At 40.4% G+C, this 27,149-nt stretch overlaps 1 protein-coding gene across 7 annotated transcripts; it reads left to right on the top strand.

Moving 5' to 3' along the window:
* Positions 1-349: 349 nt before the first annotated feature.
* On the top strand, positions 350-26,830 carry RCOR3 (REST corepressor 3). Of its 7 annotated transcripts, none has more exons than XM_040058347.2 (12): positions 350-580; positions 1,085-1,141; positions 6,771-6,848; positions 8,235-8,287; positions 9,962-10,123; positions 10,472-10,596; positions 12,052-12,130; positions 14,759-14,977; positions 16,500-16,577; positions 17,363-17,420; positions 22,671-22,912; positions 23,342-26,830. In XM_040058347.2, the coding sequence occupies exons 1-12, from the start codon at positions 439-441 to the stop codon at positions 23,684-23,686; spliced, it is 1,638 nt and encodes a 545-aa protein (XP_039914281.1). In that variant the 5' UTR covers positions 350-438; the 3' UTR covers positions 23,687-26,830. The 7 variants fall into 7 exon arrangements, with proteins under 7 accessions (XP_039914281.1, XP_039914280.1, XP_039914288.1 ...); XM_040058346.2 differs by having other exon boundaries at positions 356-580; positions 12,052-12,148; XM_040058348.2 differs by lacking the exon at positions 350-580 and adding an exon at positions 846-930 and having other exon boundaries at positions 12,052-12,148.
* Positions 26,831-27,149: the final 319 nt, after the last annotated feature.

The raw sequence follows: 27,149 nt of genomic DNA, 5'->3' as shown, positions 1-27,149 counted from the left end.
GCTCCTCCTGTGCCCGCTCCCCTCTGTCCCCGCTCGGCCGCGGCTCCTCCCGCCCCGGGCCGCGGCACCACCGGCGGCCCCGACACCCTCCCGCCGGGATCCCTGCGCCGCCGCCGCCGCCGCGAAATAGTCCCGTCTCTGCTCTCCTCTCGCCGACCGGGAGAGCCCGGCGGCAGGGCCGCGGTCCGGGAGCAAGCCTTCCTTCCTTCGTCCGTTCGGCCGCGCCGCCGGCGTTCCAGCGGCATCCCCGCCCCTCGGCGAGATCCGGCCGGGCCGGCGCGGAGGGATTCCCGGCGCCGGGGGAGGGGGGGCGCGGCGGGCGGGGGGAGGAGGTGCCCGAGGGGGGGGCGGGGAGGGGGCAACATGGCGGCTCCGTATTAACTTCCCCCCCCTCGGCGGCCAGCGCTGCCGCCGCTCTCCCCCGCTCCCAGCCCCGGCATGCCGGGCATGATGGAGAAGGGCGCGGAGCTCTTGGGGGGTAAGAGCCGGGCAGCCCCCAACGGCGCCAAGAGCGGCAGCCCCTCCAACGGGCACTACTCGGAGCCGGAGAGCGGCGGCGGCGACAGTGGCGACGAGCACGGTGCGAGCCTGGGGCCGCCCCGCCGGCGGCGGCAGGGGGGTGGCGGAGGCGGCGGGAGGGGCGGCAGGCTGAGCTGAGCTGAGCCGAGCCGAGCCGCCTCCCCCTTCCCGGTGCCGGGGCTCCGCCACTCCGTCCGTGCTGCGGCCGAGCCGCGGCCGCGCGTGTGCGGGGCGGGGGGACGGGAGCGCGCGGCGCGGCCCCGCGGCTGCCCCCGCGGTACTTAACGATGGGGAGGGAGTGTCTCCCGGGAGCCGCCGCCGTCCCCATTGTTCCGCTGGAATAAACTCCCCCTTCCGCCTCCTCCTGCCCCCTCCTCGGCGGTCGTCGGGGCTTAATCCGCGGCGGCGGCGGTGGGCGGGGGGGTGGCGGGGGGAGGAGGTGGCTTATTCCGCACGGCCGCGGCGGGGGCTCCGCCAGCCCGCCCGCCCGCCGCACGGCGGGAGCCTGGGACGGCGCCCAGGGACGCTCCAGCCCTTAATTTCTCTTCCCTCCTTTGCCTTGCAGATGTAGGAATGAGGGTCGGAGCGGAATACCAGGCGCGCATTCCTGACTTCGAGCCCGGTAAATCGCTTTTCGGCTGTAACCTGACATCTCCCGAGGCGGGAGGGGTCGGCTCGCCGCCGGGGCGGGCTCGCCCGGCGCTCTCCGGCGGCGGCGGCCGCGGGGCTGTATTTATGGGGCTTTCGAGCCTTTGTGTCGGCGATCCGGTGCCGGCGGCGGGAGGCTCGGCCGGGGCAGTATCTGCGCCCCGGGGGCGGGGGGCGTCGCGGTGGGCGATTCTCACTTCATTATCGGCCGCATTATGTGTATCCGGCGGGAGGCGGTGAAGCAGAAAAAGCTTGATTTTTTTTTTTTTTTTTTTTCCCCCCCTCCCTGTCCTTAAACCTATAACCATGAAAAATATTTGGCGAGGGGTGATGGATGTTGTCGGGCAAGGGTGGGAAGTGATGCGCCCTGCCGGAAGCGGAGCAGACCCGGCTGCGTGCTGGAGGCGCTGGGTGGAAGATGCGCTCGGTGGGAAACTCCTGCTCCCGGTTTTGTGTGCTGTAGTAGCCTCGCTGGCCCCGCCGTGGCAGGCTGAGCTGCTCTCCTCCGCCTTCCTCGCCCCCCCAGCCCCGCCCCGAGGAATATGGGTACGCTCGCACAGCCTGGCACTCAGCTTCAGCAAGTTAATTGCTAGAACGCTGCCGAGCCTTACTACGCTGAGCGGGGGGACGGCGGGAGCGTTCGGCCGCTTTGCTGTAGCGCTCAGATGAAGCCTGTCTACTTCGCTGCTCTCCAGTCAGGCTCCGTGGGTGTCAGATGGTTTCTTACCGGAAGAGGATTGCTCTCACGGTGCCCCCCGAGGCTGGAGCGAGCCCCTCGGGATGGGCGCAAGTCCCCGCCGGCCAAAGAAAAGGCCGGGGGAAGGAAGGAAAGCGCGAGGGTGGGATTAAATGGATGCGTGGTCTTGGCTTAAGGGGAATGCTTTTCCCCTAGGAAGGAGCCCGCAGTCTAGGTCTCTTTGTTAATGAGGCTAATTGTTTACACCCTTTATTTTTACATTGCCCACAGAGATAAATAGGATGGTTTCTAACCTGCAGCCTGGGTTTGCTTTTCCTACGGGCCACTTAAATAAAAAAAATAAAACAAACAAAAAAAACACACTACCAACAAAACCACCTAGTGTTTGTTTTTCTTTTGATTAAAAGAAAAACTCTTCAGCCCTTGTAGGACAATTGAGGTTCTGTGGTTTCAATTTTGTAAACTGTATGTGCAGTAGTACCATTACATTAGTAGCTACGGAACTAATTTTATGCTCTCCTATAACCAGACTTTTTAGAGCTCCTAAGTGTTTTTGGGGGATGGTATTCAATAAATGCCTCTTTCCCCAATAACTGGGATTAATATGTACTCACTCTATCATTTTCCTCAACAATGGAAATAGCTCCTGAGTTAGAGGCATAATGTTTTATTATGAGATATTATCCTTCTTGGTGAGCGTATTTTGCTTATTAGGGCAAGACAGTGTAGTGATTTGTTTTGGAAGACCTAAGTCTTACAAAATAAATTTAAAAGTCCATCAAGTTTAAAAGTACGGCACTTATCAAGTTAACAGATTGGTTATCTGAGGAGATATCAGCAAGATCACATTCTTTCATCTCTTTGGTTTTTTGGCTGAGTTGTTTTCTGATGAGGTTTGAGGCATAATCTCTTAGAGACAGAAGCAATGAGACAAAAGTCTGTGTTCTTACATTTAGGTTACTTTTTTGTAGCAAGTGGGGTAATAAGCTCCCTTTTAGTTCTAGGTTTGCATATATGGACATGGCACTATATTTGATTATCTTTAATTATGTTTCTTCTTGGAATTGTTCTAATGTTCGTTTTTGAGGGTTTATCTGATACTTTAGAGTATGTGTTTATTTGCAGTACTCTTAAGTGCTGTTTTTTGAGCCCCTTGAAATAAAGAGTTGGGAGAAGAGAATCAATGATGGATAAAAGTAGACATAACACTAAAGCACTAAGTCAGCCCTGATAAACCCACAGAATATTAAATGAGTGGAATAATACCAATCCCTGTGTTTCACGTAGCCTGTCTTGAAAAATAGCCATAAGCAATGCTCTACAGCAATACACTGAGGAACAAAATATTTACGATTAATGTTGTGATGGTAGTAAACATTTTTCAAAAAAGTTAGTTTATGTATTAAACAAGTTGGTTTCTTTTTTTTATGAAAAAAGTGCAACTGTTTCTCAGTGTCTCATGGGAGAAGTGGATTGTTGTTGGAAGCAACAATTAGGAGAAGTTAGTTTTAAAATGTAAATATATCTCTTATCCCTCTCCACACTATATTTTTCTTACAAGCAAACTTTCAGCTAGAGCTTAAGGGAAGTAGTGTTTTTAATTGTCATCAAATATGAGCAATGAGAGAGATTTTGTCACTGCAGGAAACCATTTTAATAAAGAAACTTGGGGATTTTTACTTCATCTAATTTACTGAGTTAACATGCCATCTTTTACACTCCAGATTGATGTCTCATCCTCCTGGTTTTCCTATAGTATTTTATTTTCTTGGTGAAAATTTTTCTGCTTGTATTTTCTGACCACCTGTAGATCCAGCAGGATGTTACAATACTGGTATCCTTATACTGTGGGTTGTTTACAGTCTTGTGGAAATCACGGTAGAGAATGCACCATCCTGTTGTGTCATCCACAGATAACTGCTAGAGAAGTTTTATTCTACTCAGATTTAGATTTCAGAGTGCTTTTAGTATGAATTTTGCTTACTTAATGCTGACATACTTAATTATGCATTTTCCCTCTTTTCAGGGATGGAGTTGAAGCTGTCAAGAAGAATATTTTATACCATTTAGGGTCACTTAGGAATGCATTTCTCTGTATGTCTTTATAACTTTTCTCTATGTAGTCTTCCAATAGGAAAAGAGGCTTTCTTAAATTGAAATCATTAAGTGGTGTGGGGAAGGCTTAGTCTTAAGCAGAGGAAGGTACATTTTGTACTGGAAACCAACATACTTTTAAATTGCCATGTGCCCTCACTGTGTCTCGTATGCTCCTGGATGATCACTTTCTTCTCGGTACCTGGAATGCTGTATAGAGCTGCCCCAGCTGTGCATACCTAACTTCTAATGTGAAGCTGCAGTTTGGAGAGGGCCAGTTCGCTGCCATGATTTCCCTGCTCTGGAAGTGGCGCAGCGTGCCTGGTGGTCACCTGCAGCTGGCTCTCTTTCCCAGCTGCTGCTGGCAGAGGGGTGCAGCAGCTGAAGTCCAGAAGCCTCTTCCTCAGTGGCTTGGAGATGTCTTTTGGGGAGAGGGACGCCTGTTATTCTTCAGATGTAGCTCTTCGCCCTTCTCTTCCTTACTGGCTTACAACTCTTCTAACACAGCTTTGGTTAACATGTTGCAGGGTATTTCCAGGCCCCCTCCCTTGTAGAAAAGATTATGCTGCCCTTGAGTTGTAACACAGCCTCTCTGGGGGCTAGGGCTGCTTGCTTGAGTGCTTGGGGCACAAAGGACAGGCAGCAAGTTCTCAAGAAGGTAGGTCATGGTCCTGCATATGGAGATGGAGGCATCCCTGTCCTACAGCTGGGGACATCCCGTGCTGAGGGCAGCGTGCCTTCCTTAAGCTACCTGTAGGCATCTCATCGTTCCTTTGTCATCCTGGCTTTTCTTTTGGCAGTGTGAAGGTGCCACCTGAATGGAAGCACCTGCTGGGGATACAGCACTGCTTTGAAAAGGAATATTCGGGTGGTTGTTGCTGGTTTGTCACGTGAGGGTGACACCTCAGTAGGGGAGTGTCACCACATGATCTCCTGCAGGCAGGAGAATTCTGAGATTATTTTTTTTTTCACTTTAGTACTTCAGTATTCAGTACTGATAATATCCATGATATCCAATTGTCTGCAGGTATCTTAAATTTAGACATTTTTTCTTCATAACCTGAGACTCTAATACGTTCTCTGGTGGTCCTGCTTTCTCTTTATCTTTAGTTAGAATGAAGTGCAGCATAGTGGTCATTTACTTGTGATAAAAGCAGAGTACCAGAGAAATGTGCCTGTAACGCGCTTGCCTTGCTCTTTATGAAGTATTGCATTCCTAATGACTAAAAATGTCTTGCTTTTTGGTTCTAAAGTGTAATGTTATATTAAGGAGTTTGTTCTTGTATACCAAAAAACCTCTCAGAGTTTAGTAGTGTTCGTGCCTTGAAACTGGTTCTTTGAGTGTATGTACATTCTTAACCAGTTACAGAGTTTATGCTGCCTTGAGGTTATCTGCCTTGCACATCTCATTTTGGAAAGGCACAGGAGTTCTTTTAGTTTTCCTAATTAACTGTTTTCAAGTTCACAGTTGTGATGGATCAAGATTGCAGAGATGATAGCAAATACAAAATGCTGCCAAACTGAAGAGGGAAGAGCAACAAAACATAGTACATAAAGGGAAAGCACTCTGCTGTTCTTTTTTCCAAACCATTGGGCTTGGTTTTTTGTTTGCTTCAAACAAGATGTAGAGCCTAAATATAAAGCGTGTAAGCTTAAAATGGAGTGAAAAGTTACTTGTTTCACTGAATAGAAAAAGCTATTCTTCAAGAAGGATGCGAGGAAAGTTCCTCTGAGGGTGATTACTCAAGGATTTCATACTGACATTAGCTATAAATCCAATTGTTGAGCAATTTCTTAGCAAGATAAACTGTTTTAAACAAATAGATTGTATGGGGCTTTATGTTTTAGACTACATTTGTGAAATAGTAATGGAAACTGACTCTGAATTAATGCTTTTACAATGTCAGGGAGTCTTCTTTTACAGCATGTTTTCAAAAATCACATGCTCTGATCAGTGTTTGCATCAGTATTGCTCTGTCCTGATGGGTTGGGTAATTTGTGCTGCTTCCCTTGCTACGTTGAGGTGGGGGTAAACAAACCAAAGCAAAAATTACTTTTACATCTAACTGCTTTCTCCAGCTGTACAATTTGGCTGGCCATGACTGTTAAAGTCAGAAAAAGTAAAACTGGGGACAGAGAAACAATTGTTCCTGGCATAGTTTAGTATAGTTTCTCGTTGAAAGGTATCAGGGATGGTGACTCAATTCTAGATCTTACCTGTTTCTGTTTGTTTGTTTTAAGGAAGCCTAAGTGACCACAATCGGTCCTAGTACTCCTATGGTAGTGATAAATGTTAGAGTACTAATGGACAATCAAACTTCAGGACAACAAAGTTGCATCCTTGCCAACTTTATAGGAGGTAGATTTAGATATGAGAAGGAACTTCTTCACTGTAGGGTGGTGAGGCACTGGCACAGGTTGCCCAGAGAAGTTGTCGATTCCCCATCCCTGGAAGTGTTCAAGGCCAGGCTGGATGGGGCCCAGAGCAACCTGGTCTAGTGAAAGATGCCCCTGCCTATGGCACAGGGGCTTGGAACTGGATAGGATTACTTCCAACTTAAGCAATGCACTTGAGTGGTTTAATTATGGTAACTAGGATACTGTTTAATATTTAGTTATACCTGAACATCCTAAGAGTAGTGTCCAGATTCAGCCATTTGATGTCTTAAGGAAATAATTTTGAATTAATGATTCCCCTCCCCCCTCCTTAGTAGCTGGACTTCTTACTGTGGTTGGTGTTTGCTAGTTGTCACATAGTTGTTCTCTAGATCTTAGTTATCAAATAAATACTGAGTTACTTGTTTTCTTACAGGTGCCACAAAATACACTGATAAAGATAATGGAGGGATGCTTGTATGGTCTCCATATCATAATATTCCCGATGCCAAGTGTAAGTCTTTGCCTGCTTAGGAATTTGAGTATTTAAGTAAACTAAATAATTGTTTCTGGTGTGCCTGTTTGCTCTTTATTTTACACACAGCAAAACTGCAAATAATTAAACACAAAGCTTCTCTTTTTCTTTATTTAGAGTACTCCAGGTAAAGGAGATAAGACCTTCTCTTATGTTAGTAAAGTTTCTATTTCAAATCATACTGCCTATTTTGTATTATCATCATGGTCTGTGGAACCTTTTGTTATTAATTAAAGAATAAAATATCTGAACATAAGGAACTTGCTGCTTTAAATTTCTAGAAGAAGGAGTTGCAGTGGATGAATTCAGAAAAGATTTGTTGAGGCCCACTTCAAGGGGAAATTATTACTGCTGTCACAGAAGGAAAAACCAAACAATTTTTCCCTTTAGAAGTGACCTGAAATACAGGAGTCATCTGACTAAATGTGATCACTTATCTGTTTAATCCAGTTTAAACCTGTCTCCTGTGCTAGAATTTCCCATATGTAATATAGGGGAGTAAACTTTGAGGATGCAGCCGTGAGAACCTCATCCTCAGGACAGTTTCTATCTAATACCAGTAGTTCGGGATTCCTCTTCCTCTACATTTGAGGGAATACACCTTTGACTACTGCAGAACAGTTAGAATAAAATACAACTGTGATTATTAAACTTTTTTTATTCCTTTAAAGTATAATTAACTCTTTGCTGCAACAGTGCATGGCAAGGATATCCCTTGTCCATTTGAATGAGGAGGATATGATTATTACCCTTTTCGTGATCAAACTTCCTTTCAACTGTTTAATTGCCATTTAATTTTGAGCTCTAGAAGGTGAATAGGAAGAGGTTTTTGTTTAAAAATAAAAAAGTAGGACTTAGCTGCCTCTATGATTGCTAAATATGATTTTTAAAATGTTATTCCTTAATTTCATTATCTGATTATTGACTTTTCATAGTTTCTATTGGAAACTGACTTTGTCTTGTGATTAAAATCCATATTGGTCAGTGAAAGCTGTAATAATCTTGAGAATATGTATAATCGTTGATACAGGAACTTCTTGCTTTAATTTTCAACATGTTTGAGCATACAAGCAGTAGAAGTAGTTCAATTTAAAACTAACCCAGGAGGGTGTTCCAAAAAGGCATAGCCTTTCAATAACCAGCTTGTGGTTAGCTTGAATTAGCTTGTGTAAAAAGTTTATAAAATTAAATGTTCAATAATGGTCAGTGGGTTTATGTATTATTAATAAAGCTGTGAGTATATTTAACATTCTGGGGGACCTGGGCCTGTGTAGTGTGTTAAAGCGTGGGGAGACTTTTCCCATGTTCTGTAACAGAGCAGAGCTAAAAGTATTAAAGAATAATTCTGACATTACTTTGTTGCAGTGGATGAATATATAGCAATAGCAAAGGAAAAACATGGATACAATGTGGAACAGGTAAGTGCTGTGGAATGAGAGCGCTCATTTAAAGGATTTTTTTTTTTTTTTAAATATAAAACTATAACACGACTCTTTTATTTTTCCCCTTGGTTACCATTAATTAACGCTGTTTCTCTTCAGGCACGGCAGCAAACACTGCAGTTAAATGGATCTGCATACAGTTGTGGTCTGGATTCTCTGCAAAAGATTGAGCTCTTTGTTTTCATGACATGCTCAGCTTGTAATGTGCACTTTTGAAAGGTTTGGTATGTTTCTTGATACACTGGGCATGTCATGCAATTGTGTGTGTATATTTAGCTAAAGAATTTCTTAGGGAAGAGGCTTACAAATTTAAAGTTTAACATTAGAATGCAAATATGGTATAATTTGAACCATTAATTGATAGGGATGGCACAGGTTTCTTTCATATTGAAAAACACGAACCAACCTCAATTGTGTGTTTTTTCAGAGGCAGGAGAGCAGACTCAAATTCTAGCTCTGAAAGTAACAAACAAGTTCACTTTTTATTTAACAACCTTTGGTCACCATTCCTTAAAAAGTAAGGATAACACTTTGCTGGTTTGCATGTAGTTCTGTCGCACATCTCTTCGTAAATTAACCAATCTATGTAAAAGTGAGATTACCTAGTGCAAAAAATATTTGCTGTACAGTTGAAAAGAAGTTGTATGGTCAAGTTTTGGAGGATAGAAGCTTGCTCATCAACTGCTGTCTGACAAAGGGGCTGCCAGTGTTACAATCTCCAGAATATACCTGTGGTTTGGTGTTGCTTTTTTATGCCTTGACTTCTGTTAGGCAAGAGGAGGAACTGATGGATCTCAGGTCTCCAAGAGATGGATTTCCAAAATAACTTCTGGTACCAAACCTCAGTAGAGTCCTCACAGTGGAGTAGAAATTCTCTTTGCAAGAGGTGCTTGTCGCTCGCCATTTTAACAAGAGCAGAGGTTTGCTGTGTCCAGGTTGTTAGAAGATGTGAAATCAGCGGGTTGGAGAGGCGCCTGCTGATCGTGTCTGTGCTGTGTGATTGAAACTGAGTGGATTACATTGCCCAATTCCCATGCCCGAACCTTGGCATCACATCTGCCAGTGATTCTCTGGCAGAAAGTCTAATGAGCATACAATTCTTTAAGAATATCGAGAAATTAAATTATATAAGGAAGTGTATTTAAGTTTCCGTTCCTTAATAAGTGCACGTGACAAAGTGGCCGTGCTGTTATTTGTGGATTGGAGAGTTGTAGAAAGACCACTCTCACTTTGAACTTTCAGACTTAATTTTGGGTGATCCTCTGGCTACTGAAAAGTTTTTTTTATTATTTTTTGAGTGGGCTGGTAATAAAGGCCTGTAAGGAGCTGTGTAGGTGATACATGCCTGTAAAGTAAGAAAGCAGGTCAGATTTGCTAGTCTAGTTCATGCTGCTCTAGAATTACTGCTGCCATGCCAACCTTAAATTGTCTGGCTTTCATACCATTAATGAAGTATAGATGTGCCCACTGTCTCCAAAGAGAATTTTGTTACCTATAGTAAATAGCCAATAAAGCTGTAAATAAATTTTGAGAAGGGATTTTGATAGTCAAATTTTATTTCAACAAATAAAATTGCCTGGTTCTTATTTAACTTGTCACAGCATTTTAGAAAATTGACTAAATCCAAAGAGGGACTATTTCTTTTCAAAGGCTCTCGGCATGTTGTTCTGGCATAAACACAATATTGAGAAGTCCCTTGCGGATCTCCCTAACTTCACTCCTTTCCCTGATGAATGGACAGTTGAAGATAAAGTCCTATTTGAACAAGCATTTAGCTTCCATGGAAAGAGCTTTCACAGGATACAGCAAATGGTAAAGTAATATTTCATTCAGAAGCATTAAACAGCTCAGATGCACTTAAGAACAAGGGCTTTTGTTGGGCTAAAATTTCATCTTGATTTCTGTGTAAAAACTTCAGGAAGAACCTTGAATGTAAGATTTCATTTGATTCTGTCATGTCTCTTGGACCTACAGCTTTTTCACTCTAATGAAAAGAAGCCTTCTTCCCTTTTTAAGAATGTATTTCAAACACATCTCTCCTTTCAATCTTATCAATGCATTTAAAATATTGTTTAAAGATAGTCATAAACTTAGCAGAAGTACAATTCTGGGTGGAATTTTAAATTTTACAAGTGTTAATCTGTTGATGAATTCTTCTAGCTCCCAGACAAGACCATTGCAAGCCTTGTAAAATATTACTATTCTTGGAAAAAAACTCGCTCTAGGACAAGTTTGATGGATCGTCAGGCTCGTAAACTAGCTAATAGAAATAATCAAGGTGACAGGTGAGTTTTATGTTCTTAAGTAGCTAACCAGTTATGTAGCCTGAAATCTTCCTAAGTAGAGATGTGGAATAATTTCTAGCTTTTGTTTCGGTGTGAACCATGCATTTCAGGTCTGAGCCCCTGTTGTGATATCTCTAATTTTAGCAACGGGTTTGGTACCTGTGCTTTTAGAACTTTTTCACTCCAGTCTGTGTGCTGTAATAAGATATGGGTGTTTTAATGGATAACTGTAAAAACCAAGGATTTAAACCCTGAAGTCTATTGCTGTCTGCACAGAAGAATGCTTTTGTGGGTGTGGGGGGGAGTCGGGATTGTTTTTCGTTTGGAGTTTTGAACTAATATGGAACTAAAACTGAAAGTTCAACCACTTTAAAGAGCCAAAGCAGTTAGAATGCCTACGCATTGTTTTATAACAACTTTTATATAAAATCTTTTTTTAGGACGCTTAGAAATGCTATCAGTCAGAGAGAATTAGAGCTCAGAGTAGTTTCGTTGTTTTGCATAGAAGGGAATAACAGTTCTCACAGTTACTATGAAATTAAAATTTTATTGTGCTCAGGGTTCTTAATAATTAACTTACACTTTTTAAAAGGTGATATGTGTTTCATGTAGAAGTAACAATCTATGTTTATATTGGAAGCTGTAATTTTATATCTATAGAAAATTGCTTAATTGGAGCAAAATGTGTCTTATTAATTATATGTTATTTTCAATAACTTTTGAAATCTAAAGTTCATGTGCTTATTTAGTGATCCTCTTTTTGAAAAATTACAAGCTAGAATCAGTTTGCTTTTAATACAGCAGTTTGGAGGGGTTTGCTAATAACTAGAAATTTTAGTTTGCGTTTGCATTAATTTATTCAGAAATTATATAGTCAGAATGACTGGATGGGGCTGTAAATTGACTGTTCTCTTTTTAACCTTTTCTCTTTAATTCAGTAGATTTCATTTCCCTCCCCTAAATTGCTAGATTTTAAACACATTGGTGAAAAAGCAGTCCCATGTTTTCGCATCGTATGCCCTGTGCTCATCACAGACTTCAGCAAGGGTTTATTCACCTGGTGCAGTGGTTTGAAAATTGGTCTATTGAAGCTAATGGGGCAAATGAAAGGTTATTTCTAGCCTTGGTATACAGTTGGCCACGTAAGTGTTCACGCTGGCACAAGTGGTTGAATTGAAGAAAGGTGACACCAAAATTCTTGGCAGGAGTACCAGCACTGCTTGAAGTAACTTTGAAACTATGGTTTAGGATTGCTTGTTTATCATAATAATTACTAGAATTCAATACAGAAAATTGTGCTTGTAACAGCTGTCTCTTGAAAACTACGAATCATTTTGAGATGCCCTAAACTCAGAATAGATAAATTCAAGTAGATAACTCTCTTACCCTGGTCCATACTTATATTTGGGTTTAAGAAGTAACAAAGTGACCAGCTTTTTTATAATCTGTCTTTAGTGATGATGACGTAGAAGAAGCTCATCCAATGGACGGGAATGATAGTGATTATGATCCCAAGAAAGAAGCCAAAAAGGAGGTAACAGATAACTTAATGGTGAATGTCTGTTTGTTTGTTTTCAGTGAATATGTTACTGTGAAGAGTAAGTTTTAGTACAGAGGTTTAGGTTTCAGCCTGCTAAACTCCCAGGGTCTTTAAGTAGTCAAGATCTTGATAACTTTCATTGAAACAAAATTGTATCATATTTTTTTTGCCATTTTGTGGCTGTAAATGCATCTCTCATTACCTCCACTGTGTCCTGAGAGATCTTCCAAGTTTTGTAAGAGATGTATCCTCTCACAACCTGGTAAAACAGGTTGTATTTGCCCTCCTTCAGTCTTGCTAATATGTTTACAGTTTTACTGGTTGTGGGTTATTTAAATCAAAATGCTTTCTTTGAATTTTAAAATTAAATTACGCTTTTCAAAGAACAACTTCTGTTGTTTGTTCAAAGCCACAGTGAGGTGATGCATTTCAACTAATATGTGGTTTTACTGAGATGCTTTCTACTAATAAATGTAGAGGACAAACATTTTTGTCCTAATGAGCACTTACTGTTAGCTTTACTGCTGTGTTTACAGTATGCTCAGGTTTTAGGGGGTTTTTGAGTTCTTGTTGTAAACATTAAGCTATCTATGAACAAGACTAGAAAAACACATTAAAGTGTGTGTTTGTTTCTTTGATCAACTTTAAGCATTCGTGATCTTCCTCAGTCAGTTCATGCTTCTCAAGAGTGAGAGGAAAGGTTATGCAAAACTTCAGCACTCCCATGAGGTGGTATCTTAGAATATGAATAAAACTTTGCACTTTTCATAAAAATAATATTGAGGAAGGGACTGATAAGTTTAGCTTCTGTTCTGGGCTTTGCAGTGACTTTCAGTGTATCCCTTTATCTACTGGCCTTGGGGGGGGGAAAAAGGACAATTATCCCTTTCAATGAAAGAATTTGAGATTACTTTTTTACCATGGGGATGTTTTTTAATACTTGAGATGTCACATGGTCTGATAATGTACCTTTTTACTTTCATGCTGTTCTAACAATGTCCCTGCAATCTCATGATTGGAGTTGCTGCCTTAGCTGTGTCTAAATAAGGGCTATTTCTCTCAGTTGACTTGGTTATAGTTTGAATCATGACATGCAGTCCAGAGTGCAAGCAGTGTGTTGATAGACTTCCAGGAACAGGACAAATAGGTTTATAGTTTCTGATGAGCTATTTGGATCTGCACAAGATAATTTTGTGATCTAATAGTTGTGGTAGGATTTGCGTATTTTCACTTCCTAAGCAAAATATAAACTGAGTAGGCTGCTTTAACACACGGAGCAATGGAAACTTTCTGTTACCAGATAAACCAAATATAACCTAAACTCTCTATCTTGGCAAGACAAAATTGTGAGAGAATATTTTCACTTTAAATCCAGATTGAACACACGGGAACTGCCATTTCATACTGAAAGAGCAATGCAAAACCAAAACCCAAATAAGTATAAACAGGGCAGAAGTAAACTTAACCTTGAAGTTTTTAGATGTCAAAGGTGTAAGGCTCTACATCAATTTTCCAAGGAAGACCACATACCTTATGTGCTTTTAAGATGGCCTCTATGAAGTCTGTGGGATGGATTAAGATGTTATGTTTGCTGGGGAAGAGAATGTGGCACAAGGTCAAGTGTAGTAAAACAAGACTCTCTCTGCTGCTCTGTACTAGTACTATAGAAAATAACAATAAATGATAATAATGGCTGCTGCACTTGGTTTTGCAGTCATTGTGATCAGATGACCACCTCCTCTTAACATGCATGGATGCCCGCGGGGAGGAGCAGTAGGAGCTGCTTGGAGTAGGGAAAAGCCTGAATTCTCTTTCTGTTCTGGTACTAAGCATTGCTTTGAATTAGAAAATCCTTGTGGGAGTCACATACGTGCAGAGAAGCTATGCAGCAATCCCCATTGAAGACAAAGCTGAAATGTTTAGGTGCTCAAACATATCAAAACAAAGACTTCATTTTCCTCTTTGCCATTTTTTTCCTTTCCAAAGAAGCAAATAACAAAGGCTCGTGTTTTCTAAATTACATAGATTTTTATAATGACTGCAGGGGTATATCCATACTCTCTCTTTCAAGTCTCAAATCAGCCCCTCCCTGACCCCCCAAACCAAACAGTACAGTCAGTCTCTTTCTGTAGAGTGGTTACAGTGGGGAGAAATGTAATTTTGCTTTCTTGCCTGGCCGGTTGACTGTCATTCTTCTCCTTTAATCTTTGCCCACGTTTTTCACATCTGGTCAGAAATAGATTTGTACTGTCACTGATTATTTGTTTTAAAAACAAGACACATACATGTATATTACTTGCCTTCTGTACATGTAAGAGGTTTGTAATGTTTGCCCTCTGTCACAATATTCAGATGGAGATTTCCATAACATTTACTGTATTTATGGCCATGTTAAAAAACTTTTTTGAAAACTGACCTTTCTTAGAATAATGCAGGCTCATACAGCAGATGACTTGATATCAGCAAGGCATAGTTGGATACGATGTGCAAAGGAGGATATTAGCTAAAGTTTTATTTGTCATGAATGTGACATTAAAATGCTATCTGACACTTCATTCTTTTTAGTAAAGTTGCATACGAGATACTGTTATTCTTTAATGATTTATTTCTTGTAAATTAAAGGGCAATAATGAGCAGCCTGTTCAGACCAGCAAAATAGGTCTGGGTAGAAGAGAGTATCAGAGCTTGCAGCATCGCCACCATTCCCAGCGTTCCAAATGCCGTCCACCAAAAGGCATGTACCTGACCCAGGAAGATGTGATAGCTGTTTCCTGTAGTCCCAATGCAGCCAACACAATTCTTAGACAGCTGGATATGGAACTAATCTCGTTAAAGCGACAGGTACCATGGGTTATTGGTCTTGGTTTTGGTTTGGTTTTTTTTTTCATCTCAGTTTGTTCTGACTTGTAATGATTTTGAAGATTATCTGTGAAGATTCTGAAACTTCTTTAATGTGAATCTTCCTCATTTTGTTCCACAGTTAACACCACAAATGCTGGACAGTAGCTGTTCTTCAGTTTGTTTTTTTTACGTTCATCTGCTCTTTTGGATAAAATGAAGCAAGATGATTTTTTACTTATTAAAAAAAAAGGGGTAGCATTAAAACAGTGCTACAGATGGAAGTATGGGAGGCGTGTGGAAATCATGGACCTAGTTATTTCTCTGTTTGAATTGATAAGTTTTCTACTGCTTATTAAATTTAGAAAAGCTTTTTAGTGTTCACCTTTAAGAGGAAAATTGCCTGCATCCTTTGCATGAAGAAATTAAATTTTGGCATTTAAAGCTGAAACATGTAATCATTCAGCTTCTGAGGGTGCAGTAGTTGTGTGCATGCTTGCTTTCTGGAAGCGATGGGGCTATAGAGTCAAGGCTTATCTTCTGGAATTTTCGCCTCCTTATAGAGCTGCCCTGTTGCAAAATCATGGAGTGAATAGAGGATTTTTTCATGGGGCTTTTGCTCCCTTATGTTCTTTTACAGGAGAGATAAGCTTCTTTGTGTCACAGCAGGAGTCTGGGGGCTAAATAGCATAGGTGGGTTTCACTCTTTAGCCTAAGCGTAGGTGAGTTACAGCCTTGAGGTTGTGTTTCTCTCTTTTTTTTTTTTTCTTTTTTTCTTTTTCTTTTTTTTTTTTTTTATTTTTTTCTTCTTCCAGTGATCCCAGAGATGCAGCCTTTGGAATCTCCCACTGAGTTGTCTGCTTTTGTGTCCATACTTAAGAACCCTTGTAATAGCTGTGCACCATAGTATGCAAAACTATTTTCTTACCTATGTTACCTTATGTGCATCAATGTCAGATTTAAGTGCTTCATAGATGTGTGTATGTACAATTTGGAAGGTCTGTCCTTTTTATGAACTAAGAAATAATTAAAATAATTTCAGGAATCTCCCCTAAAGAAAATCAGACTGATCTCAGGTCAATAAAAAGCATCTGTCAGAAGGAACTAACTGGAAACATCTCATGAATTTATCTTTTTTTAGAAGGAAGAAGTTAATAAGTTAATTTATGCAATACATCTCACATTTCTGAGATTGAAGTTTTGTGTCAAGTGTGTTCTTAATTCTTCAAGAACATCCTTATCAAAAATAGCTTGTTATGAACAGCATTTAATATTCTTGCAGACAAACTGTTCTATTGAAAGACCGGCTTAATTTTCTTTTTCTCCATAGTAAACTGTGATGTGTTTTGTTTTGGTTTTTTTTAAGTTGTTTTTTTTTGAAACAGTTAAAAGTAGTGAAGCCTTAAACCATAATATTTCTCTTTCTAACTTAGGAGGTACACTTGTGGCAATCCTAGTGAAGATAAATGTGTAAAGTGACCAACTTTCTTTGTGGAGCTGATTAACTTTGTTGTTTTTGACCAAGGTTCAAAATGCTAAGCAAGTAAACAGTGCACTTAAACAGAAAATGGAAGGCGGGATTGAAGAATTCAAACCTCCTGAGGTAAATCAGAATAAATACTGAAACTTGTGGGCCATGCAGTTATATTAGTGGGAAGCTGCAGATGTGTGTTTTGCTACAGCTTAGTATTTGCACTCCAGCAGCAGCTTAAACAAGATCCATTAAATTATGTGCAGGGGGGGCTCTGGCTTCTTTGCAGGAAATCAGTGGTAGGCTTTTTTTTTTTATGGCAACTGGTTGAAAAAAGAAGCAGAAAAAAGTGAAATGTCAAGTCTGTTCACAATAACAGGGAGCTGAAATTGGGCCCTGATACATGGGGACTTTTTGGATTAAAAATAGGTAACGTAGATTGCCAGAAATAAATGGTGATCTGTGTGAAAACATGACTATATATACATTTTGGCATCTAAAATGCATGATCTATTACTACTGAAGTTCTGTTTTTGCTTGTTTTAAAGGTTTGGATATGAAACATAATATGAATGCAAAATGCTTTAAACACCAAGTCCAAATAGTTTAGATAAATGTTACTATAAATTCAAATTCTGTCTGCATAAAGATCATTAGCTTGTGCATAACTTATATAGCTGAGACTAAAAACGGCAATAAAACAGAGGAAAAACTGCTGGCATAGTTTAAAGCTCAAATCAGCCAACAGTATTTTCTTTGCATTAAAACAACCTTAAACTATAAATTTGTGGCCTATAAGCAAGAGGTTTTTACCTATTTTGCAAAATGTAGTGCAAGTAAGACACATTGATGCTCATATATTTTGCAGCTGTTGAAACAATTTAATGATCTTTGTGCCATTTTTCTAATTTTAATAGTCTAATCAGAAAATCAATGCCCGTTGGACCACAGAAGAGCAGCTTCTTGCAGTACAAGGTATGTTAATAGTAGCAGCAAGTTGAAATCTGTTGTAAAGGATTTGAAGAGGTGCTTAGGCTTATATTTGTATTTCCCTCTAAGGCAAAACTAAACTTTATCGGGTCACCAGGAAAGCAGCAAAACTATTGAGAAAACTTAGGGCATTTTTTCAAGCAACATGATGCTAGGATTTCTGTTACCCATGTTAAATTTCAAAGAGAAAAGCTAAGCAGGATTTAACAACTGTATCAGTACCAGAAAGTCCCTTAATCATCTTCTGAATCACTTTACATGAATTTCTCTAATGTGAAGACTAAGGCAATAGTTAAAGTAATAAAAGTTGAAGCATTTAAGATATCTCCAGTATCCCAAAGTAGGAAAAAGCAGAAGTAAATCTGCTTTTCTCTGTTCATGAGTGAATGATGGGCAGGTATCTACTCATTAGGCCTTTTAAGACTCTGAAGCTGGATATGGATGCTTGACGAACATTCTTACTGGGGTAAAACCCCAGCACTTTCTGGAAAGCTATTCATGCAGCTAATTCTCATTTATTTCATTTATATGAAGGAAAACTGACTCTTGTTTTAGCATGCACTGCCAAATCAAGGAACATGTAAGGGAAATATCTGGAGATGCTGCCTTGAAGGCAAATATTGACTCACTTACATGGATCATCTTTTATAAGGGTAATAGCTCAGTTATATCTATCTGCTCTATTCCTCTGTATTCTTCACCTTGAAAATGAGAGACTTGAGTTTTAGTATAAAATATTCAATGGATCAGGATATCAGTGTAAAGTTGTCAGGTGTGCCATTCCCGGTACTTACTTATTAGTCAGAAAACTGAACCTAAAGTTAGGTTATTTTGAGGCATGAATGGAAATGCAGAAAGACATGCTGTGTCTCAAATCATGCCTTTCAACTTACATGCCTCAGGCTTGGATTTACATCTCCAAACTGCCCTCTGTCCTAAGTTCATTCTCTCGCTATTGCTAAATGCTTCAGTATTTTGTTCCCAGATGCAACTGAAGGGGATGCCTGTCTCTAGTATGACAGTCCAGTAAGCAGAAGGCTTGCTGGAAGAGTGGGGGAAATCCAGGGTCATTGTGCCTGCCTGAGAATGAGAGGCTTCAAACCATCTTGCCTTTTCATAGTTTAGTCATTGGAGTTCTCACTAAGCAACAGTTTGGGAAGTGATAAGAATGCATTCAGTTTTCATTAAGCTGTGGCACTCTGTGACCAGCAAGACCAATAAACTGGAGTCTGAGCAAAAGAGAGTGAGGGTTGGTGGTGGCTCCTTGGAGAGGAAATCTAGTCTTCTGGTCTCGAGGGATGGTTCTGTGTTTATAGAGGTAGTCAGCCTTAAGGGTGGGGTGGGAAATCAGGCCTTCTGGAAGAAATCTGTTTTCATTGACACGTGCTTCTTATATGTATTGTTTCCTCTGTGGTCTCCTTCCCTTGGCACTATATAAAATGGAGGTGGGAGAGAATCTTAATGACAAGAACAAAGTGTTCTAATTATCCCTCCCTTACTTACTGCTTGCTCTCTCTCTTGGAATGAGAGTGCTGTAGGTGTTAACCTCCCATCCCTCAGGCTAAGGACCCTGATTTCTTGCTTCTTGCTATGTAGTAGACTGCTAGGTATGAGGGAGCCATGCTGGTTTTTTCCCTGGCTTTGTTTTTAGAAGGCAGCCACAGTTGTTCTACTAAAAACTTCCATAATGTGCGTTAGGCTTGGACTTGAAGGTTGACTTGACATTTAGTTTGTACACTTTAAAACAGATTCATCTCATTAAATGTATTGGTGTATTTTGGCATATGCTTTTAATAATTTTAAAAATCACAAGCATTAAGCAGGTAGGTGGCACTTAAATGATTTGTTCACTTGAATTCGAACAATAAATCTAACCATGCTAATTGTAAATATAATCTGCAGTATTATAATTTTGGTACTGTTTTTCGTAAATGTGAAAAAACTCATTATCTGCAGGCTAATCTCAAGGGATTGCCAGTAACTAAGGAAGAGGTAATGAGGAAACCTATCTTAAAATAGAGCTATGTGTAATCTTAAAAGCAGTTGTGGGTACCTGCAGTGGGGTTGTAGACTCAGATTTACGATCTCTGAGCCAATATATTTGCAGTATAATTTATCAGGTAACAGTTCAGCTTTGAATAGTTGTTGAATGTAATGGGCTAGTTCATCAGTTAGTGTTCTTAAATTACAAACTGTTATGTACAGGAAAGTATAAGTTCGATGTACAGGAACGTATAAGCACGATTATATGTTCAAACTAAGATCTTGGCCATGAAAATGCAATTGCAAAAATGTTTTAACGCTTGTTCAAGACAACAAAATTTGCATTGAAAAGCAGTGTGTGACTTTCATGGCATTGCAGGGAATAACAGTTGGGACAATCAAGATCTTACTCTACATAAGATAGTTGCCAGGAGCACTGTAATCCCATCACAGTGGAACTGCAGCTCCCATTAACTATTTCTGCCTCATGGTGCTGTATCATATTGCTTTGCACCCTGATTAACTTTGCATTTGCTGTGCTGTACATCATCAAGCAGTGTAAACAGCATCAAACTTGGATATATTAGTTTCTCCAAGAGAGACATTCAAGATGAAATGCTGTAATCAAGAGCATGCATGTGTTCCAGTGTACCTTTGCAGCTGGGTGAAGTTCTGAAGAGCTTGAAGGATTCCTGTGAGCTTGGCTGCTTTCAAATGAGCTGGGAGAAAACCATTCATACATGTGAAGTGAGGCTGTGCAGTCATCCTTTTTGAGCTTCACTTTCATCAGCCTAATAAAATTTTTGAATAACGGATTCAACACGTGAGAAATAATTTGGGGGTTGTTTAGCACTGAATTTGTATAAGGATGCATAAGTAATGTGCACAAGTTTGACAGGGATGACGTCTTGGCAACAACTCTTAGAGACATGCCATCACCTTATACATTAAAGTTTCACAAACACAGTGAATTTTCTCTATTTCTTACGTGTCTTGAAAGACTTTTAATACATCACTGTGATAGAGCAGTAGTAGTGACATTGAAAAGAATCCAAAATTAGTAGTGCTGTGTGTAGCTGAATTAAGGAAATTTTATTTTGTTTAGACTTTTTTTTAAGAGTTGGGTTCTCAGTGAAGGCAAAGAACACCTTGTTTTCAAGCTGTTTGCTTGAAAATAGGCTTTAAGACCTTATTTTTTGACAACCTGAGTTGAAGATAACCAACAGGCTCAGTTGTTTTGCAGATTAAGGGAGGAAAGAAGTGTGGCCAGCATAGTAACAGAAAAGGCTGAAATCACTGAAAGTCTTTATTAGTTTCTAGCAGAAATGTGCTTTGTTCTGCTGGGCACCTTGTTCACTTGATTAATTGTACAGGATGTTAGATATATTGCAGTGGATGTTTCATGTTCATTATAAATCAGTAAGGGTGGTAATGGTAGGGCAGACAAAGAATATTAAAATGCTGGCGGCAATGTTCTGTGGGCGCACACAGCTTTTAAGGAGTATAGCTGATACCTTGTACAGCTGATAAAGCACAGAGCCAAATCCCTGTCTTTGCCTTGCCTGGATGCATGCCCTCCCACGTGGCTCTGAAATCTTTCCAAGGTTCCTGCAATCAGGAGCGTTGTATTCTTTTGTACACCTCAGAAAAAGATACTAAATAATGTAGCTGGGCTCTTGACAGCTGAGACATCAGCCTCAGCTACAGAATTTGTTGCTGTCCTGGAGGTGAACTTTTCTTTTAAATTGCAGGGAGTGTGCATTACCACATCAGAAGTGGCTAATAACGAGGAAAATAGAAAGGAGCAGAACAAACTGAAGGTCACATTCTTCACAATTAAGTTGAAAAGGAACATAGCTTTCAGATTTGAAACAACTCTCACTTTCTGAACACTTTGCTTCATTTTCTGAAGTGAGGCATGAAATCGGGCATAAATTTCTTTTCCTGTAATGAGAAAGAGTGCCTGCCCTCTAAGAACTGTAAAATGTTCTGAATGAGTTTAACTATCGGGAGCTTCACAGGAGTAGTCAAATTGTAATTTGCTCATGCATAACTGGCAGCAAAAAAAAAAAAAAAAAAAATCTTCTGTTTACTCACTCTGGAACAAAATTGGTTTATTTCTTCAAGTCTCCAAACTTTTTCACACTTTAATTAAAAATATATTTTTTGTAGTTAAAAGCTGTGTTCTAGGAGGTGGGAGAGGTTGAGGATTTTTTTCTTAGAGCAGGAGAGGGGAAAAACTAGACATGCACTCCTATTAAAAAAATTAGTATACTTTTTACTATAATTCAAATTTTAAGTTAAAAACTATGGAATGTTGAACTCAATAGTTTTCCATGTTATATGCAAATGTAGTTTTAGAAGTATTTAAAATATATGTTGGGATTTTCTTTTGAAGTGCTCATAAACAAAAGTGAGTTCTGCTATCAGTACAAACATTAATGAAAAGAACAACACAAACGTCACTTGTTGTGCTGCTTATCAGTAGGAGATTTAATCCTGGAGGCTTTTGCTGGGCCATCTTATAAGCAGACAGCAGTAGCTTAAATATATTTACATTCTCAAATGTGGTTGTCCCAACACCTCAAATTTTTGTACCCAGTTGGAATGGTGAATGAAAGCTTCAAACAGACTTTGTGAGGTGAACACTTGCCACTGGCTCTGTGTAGCCTGAGTGGATCATGTCACAAGAGCAGGAATGAGCGGTATATTGTGATAACTGAACTGTGCCTCCCCTGTTCTGCCCTCTGCCACTCCTGCCCCGCTGGCTGTGGAAAAGAACCACGTGCATGCAGCTGGTGTGGAGGGGACCTGCAGGAGCTATCAGTGTTTGTCGCTTGATATTTCTAGTGTTCTATTCTGTTTACAACCGTTCACACATGCTCAGTCACCCTTCCTCCCCTCTTGAGCTGTTCTTGGGCTTCTGCCCTCATTGGGAGCACACTGAAAGATTCACTGTGTTTGTCAGAGGCCATATCTCTTGTTTTAGGTTGAGAGGCTTGGTGAGTAAGCCAGGATCTTTAAGAAGAATGGGTAATGACATTTTAATAAAGTTTTTTATTTGTATGTTGATAGCTGTGCTCTTAAAAATTACTTTGCTTTAATGGAAATTGAGGCCTTCTCCTAATTGAGAAGTTCTCCTAATTAGCGAGTCCTCGGTTTGCAGGTCCCATAGGTTCTCTCTATAAATACATCACACGTAGCTGTGTCTGACTGATTCTTCACAGCTATGTTATTTACTTTGCCTTCCAGGTGTCCGAAAATACGGTAAAGATTTTCAAGCTATTGCAGATGTAATTGGCAACAAGACTGTTGGCCAAGTGAAGAACTTCTTTGTAAACTACAGGCGTCGGTTTAACTTAGAGGAGGTATTGCAGGAATGGGAAGCGGAACAAGGAACCCTGGCTTCTAATGGTGATGCTTCTGCTTTAGGGGAGGACACAAAAAATACTTCTAATGTGCCATCAGGAAAGAGCACTGATGAAGAAGATGAGGTGTGTTTTGTGTACCAGAAATAAGTAAGCATGGGTTGAGGAACAGCATTTTATTTAGTGATAAAATATAAGGTTAACCGGTGTGGAGCGGCAAACCGCATTCTAAAGAATGATGATGAGCTTGCATAGAACTTCAGCCAATGCCGTTAACCAGCCGGGAGCAGGACTGCACCTTTGATAGTGACGATCGCGTTACTGCTCTAGCGTTAAAATACACTTCTCGTTCTAGAAGAAGACTTGCTTCGTAAATATTTTTAGTTCTGCTGTCTATAATGTTTTGGTTGGTGATTTCTTTTCAGTAACTTCTCGGTTCTTTGGTTTTATTTTTTTTAAATGCTGTTTCCTGTGTAGTGGCCAGTGGCAGCCCAACTGCGTCGCGTCCTGGCCAGGACGGCTGTTCACGCGGTCTTGTCTTTGTCCTTTGCGCAGGCACAAAGCACTCCGGCCGCTCAGTGTTTAGGCCCTTCACCTCCAGCACAGGCATCTGCTCCGGCACCTGCCGCTCCCACGGCAACTTTAAATCAGCCGCCCCCGTTACTCCGTCCGGCGCTTCCCGCTGCTCCCGCTCTGCACCGCCAGCCTCCGCCGCTCCAGCAGCAGGCGCGCTTCGTTCAGCCGCGGCCGACCCTGAACCAGCCTCCCCCCCCGCTCATCCGCCCAGCTAATTCCATGCCTCCCCGTCTGAACCCCCGGCCCGTGCTGACGGCGGGCAGCGGCCAGCAGCCGCCCTCGCTCATCGGAATTCAGACAGAATCTCAGTCCACTCTGCACTGAAGAAATAAAAGCGGAATTATGCTAACTCCCACGTTTGAAAAATTGTATCGATGTACTTTCTTTTTTTCCAAATAACGAAGGGGAGAAAAGAGCGCGCCTTCGCAGGTATCAGACCGGTTTTCCAGAGGAGCGAGCTAAGAACTAGAACCAGAACGACGTCAACGACCACCTATACAAAAATATTTTTATGCCGAAGACTTGTACAGCAGAACGATGCCTACGCTGCAGCCCTCCTCTGTATGAATAACTGTTGAAGGAAGCTAACTTCTTAAAAGAATAAATGTTCAACACACCAAGATTTTGTTTAACTGATTTTTACTCTATTTATTTTATTACAGTTCTTTATAGTCAAGCATCTAACTACAGGAAAGTAGTCCGGCAAATCTAGAAATAGATAATACTGTAGGAGACTTAAATGTAGTGTTGGGGGTTTTCGTGTGTGTGAATTTTTTAAGTTTTTTTACCTTTTAGTGAAAGAAAATAATGGCTTTAGGTTCAGAATGTTTGGCCCTGTTTAGCTACCAGTAGAAGCATTTCACATACTTGTAAAATGTAGGTCTTCTCTTCATGTTTTTCCCAGAACATCTTAGCTTGTTTTAAAAGGTACTGGCTTATTAAATACTCCTCTTTCAGAGTATTCTGAAGACTCAGTGAGCTGTTGTACCAAATTTATTAAATCTCGTGTGTGTCCTACTCATAGAGTTTAACTGGAAGCAGGAGTCCAGTTTCTTGCTGCAGACTTGTCTTGTGAGCTGGGCAGGATAGAGTGGCAGCGGCTTCCACCACCCGGGGGATGGCAGGAGAGGAACCATCTAGCAAGAAGTATTAATTTAATTTGTTATTCTACTAATTCTTTTAATGTAAGTACAGTAAAATTCCATTCCTCTGAGAATGACTGTCTGCAGTTCTTGTGTGTTAGATCACTGATACCTTGCTTGAGCATTAATGAGGGAAGTGTAGAGGCTGGTGGTGCCGGTAGAGTATCATGAGAGTAGTTACCTGCTGCCAACCCAGTCTTACCTTTAAGTGATTATCTCTTGACTCCTGCCGTATTTCTGGCAAAGTTGATGGCATGAGTTGAAGGTATTGGGGGAAGGATGAGGGTGTTTATTTTATTGACTCAGTAAAACCTGCATTTATATATTAATACTGCTTCCCAATTATAGGATTTTGAAAGAAACTCATTTCACTGCATTCTCATCTGAAAACTCGATTGATGCCCAGCAGTGCTTTGGGGTGGGGGTGTTTCTGTGGGGTTTTGTTTTGTTTTGTTTTTTGTAAGAGCAGATGCCTCTACCCTCCAAGTAAATCAGGCTCCAAATATGAGTAGCACTATTTGAAACTGTGATATGGATTAAGCTATTGAAAAATAATGCATCCTTGATTATGTAATAATAATCATGTTGACTGTCATACTGTTTTGAAAGTTTCTTTTGCTTGTAGCTGAAATGGTGTCTAAAAGTCTTTTTAACTCCATTTTGTTATTAGCTAGATTTGCCCTTGACTAAAATGAGACTTTCTGTGCAAATGGGATGTGTTCTCCCTAGGTTTTTTTCACAGATAAATTGGGTGGTCTAATGATCAGATTAGCAGCTAAATAAGGTCTTTTTTTAATGTGCAGAGGGAAGTTCTTGTACTATCAGATTCTATTTAATTTGAAAATCTACTAGTAAAGTTTGGTGGTTGTAACTTGAGTTGCAGTTAAAGTCGACCTTTATGTTTTAATTCTTCATTTTAAAATATTCTCAGAGCAAACTTGAGAGACTTTTTCTTTCTGAAGAGCTTTCACTGGTGTGCTGAGGTGTTGTACAAAAGATCTTTCTCACAAATTTTCTTTTGCATCAGAGCTAGGTGCTTAGCCAGTATGTGAGCATCAGATGACCCCCTAAGCGAAGCAGAATTTTAAAACAAGCACCAAGGAATTCGTGGTCATGGAAACTTGTGTTCTGGGAGTCATAAGTCTTTAGTGTGCCCTCACCAGCTACACACAAATCTGGCTGCTCTATTGGTCTTTAAAACCAATACAAAACCAAGATGGTACATTTATACAATTTAATTGTTAACAGTGGTAAGATTCATCTTCAGGATTTTTTAATTATTATTATTATTTTTGTTGTTTGGGGTTTTTTTGTGGGTTTTTTTCCCCCTTTTAAGCATTGAGTCTCCCAGGTGTGTGTATTGTACATCTGCTAATTTTTGTCTTGTCTCTTGTCGATAGACTTCAGTATGCAGAATGTTGGGTGTTACAGTACAGTTGGCCACCACCGACTGCTATGAAACTGTTCAGTACATTGTAATTCCGTTTAATCTTGTTTAAATATTCTATAACTGGGCAAAGGTGCTGTATTTGAAAGGGGGGAGGGAGGGTCAGAGATACGTAGGGTAGTATTTCTTAATTTACCTACACTGTAGCACACAGTAGGGAACTCCTAGCATTTGTAGTACTAAGTAAGTATGTACATAGCAAAATGTCTTTATTGTGTGCTTTGCAGAATATGTGCATACAGTTTGCACGTCCTGTTTTGGGGGGTAGGGTTTGTTTTAAGCAGTGTTTGCCTGGAGAGTGATATGCTTGCTGCTTAATCAAAGGATTAAAGTTTCAAAGAAATCTGTGTCTTCTATTTTTATGTACCTTGTAATGGTCTAATATGTTAGGGCCCTTATACTGTGATTCTCTTCTAAATTCATTTATATTTTTTTAAGAATTAGAAATAAAATTATACAATGGTGTTGATTTCAGTGGGAAATTTCTTTTGCCATATCTAGTCTCCTGTTTTGTAATGTAGTAATGAACTCTGACTTCAAGGTTGGCTTAATTTTGTCACTTTAAAAAAATGTACAATGTTTGCACACTAACATTTGGCAGAGAACGTGTATCCTACATTGTTCAAAGCTAATGTAACTCTACAGCTTTTTGTACAGTTTATTTTAGTTAATAAAGCAAAACGGTACTAAAAAAATTACATTTTACAAATGCAAGGCATAATCGGAACAACATGTATTCAAGAAACAACACTTGCAAAATATGGATGTACAAGAACTATCAGATTTAATTGTTGCACTTTAAATCAGAATGGGTACGAAGTTGAGCAGGTATTTCTGCATTTAATAAAACAATCACTAAACATTGCGCATCATAGTAAAGCAGTTTAATTTGTTGCTCCCGAGCAAAAGGAATTAGGTATTTTTGTCCTTAGGTTTTTTTCATCTTTAGAGTGTTGGGATTTTTCTTTACTCTGGAAACCTCACAATGCATCAAGAGCAGAACACAAGCCAGTAGCTTACAGATACGGGAGTTTGTGTATGGATAGAGACGAATTGCAGAGTTTAGCGGATATTCTGGGATGAAAGTTACTAGGACTGTGTTGTGCCCCTCTATAGCAAAAGAAAGGAATAGACTGAATTTATAGCTGGGACCAGGAAGAAATGTGGTTGTCTGGCAAAAGCAAAGCCAGACATCATG

The sequence above is a fragment of the Hirundo rustica genome, chromosome 3, assembly GCF_015227805.2.
Source record: "Hirundo rustica isolate bHirRus1 chromosome 3, bHirRus1.pri.v3, whole genome shotgun sequence".
NCBI lineage: Eukaryota > Metazoa > Chordata > Aves > Passeriformes > Hirundinidae > Hirundo > Hirundo rustica.
This window is presented reverse-complemented; position numbering and strand designations above follow the sequence as displayed.

Coding starts and splice junctions, on each gene's coding strand:
- RCOR3 (XM_040058346.2), top strand. CDS start 439: ATGCCGGGCATGATGGAGAAGGGCGCGGAGCTCTTGGGGGGTAAGAGC. Junction 10,124..10,471: donor TTCACAGGATACAGCAAATG/GTAAAGTAATAT, acceptor GAATTCTTCTAG/CTCCCAGACAAGACCATTGC. Junction 14,978..16,499: donor TAATCTCGTTAAAGCGACAG/GTACCATGGGTT, acceptor TTTTTGACCAAG/GTTCAAAATGCTAAGCAAGT.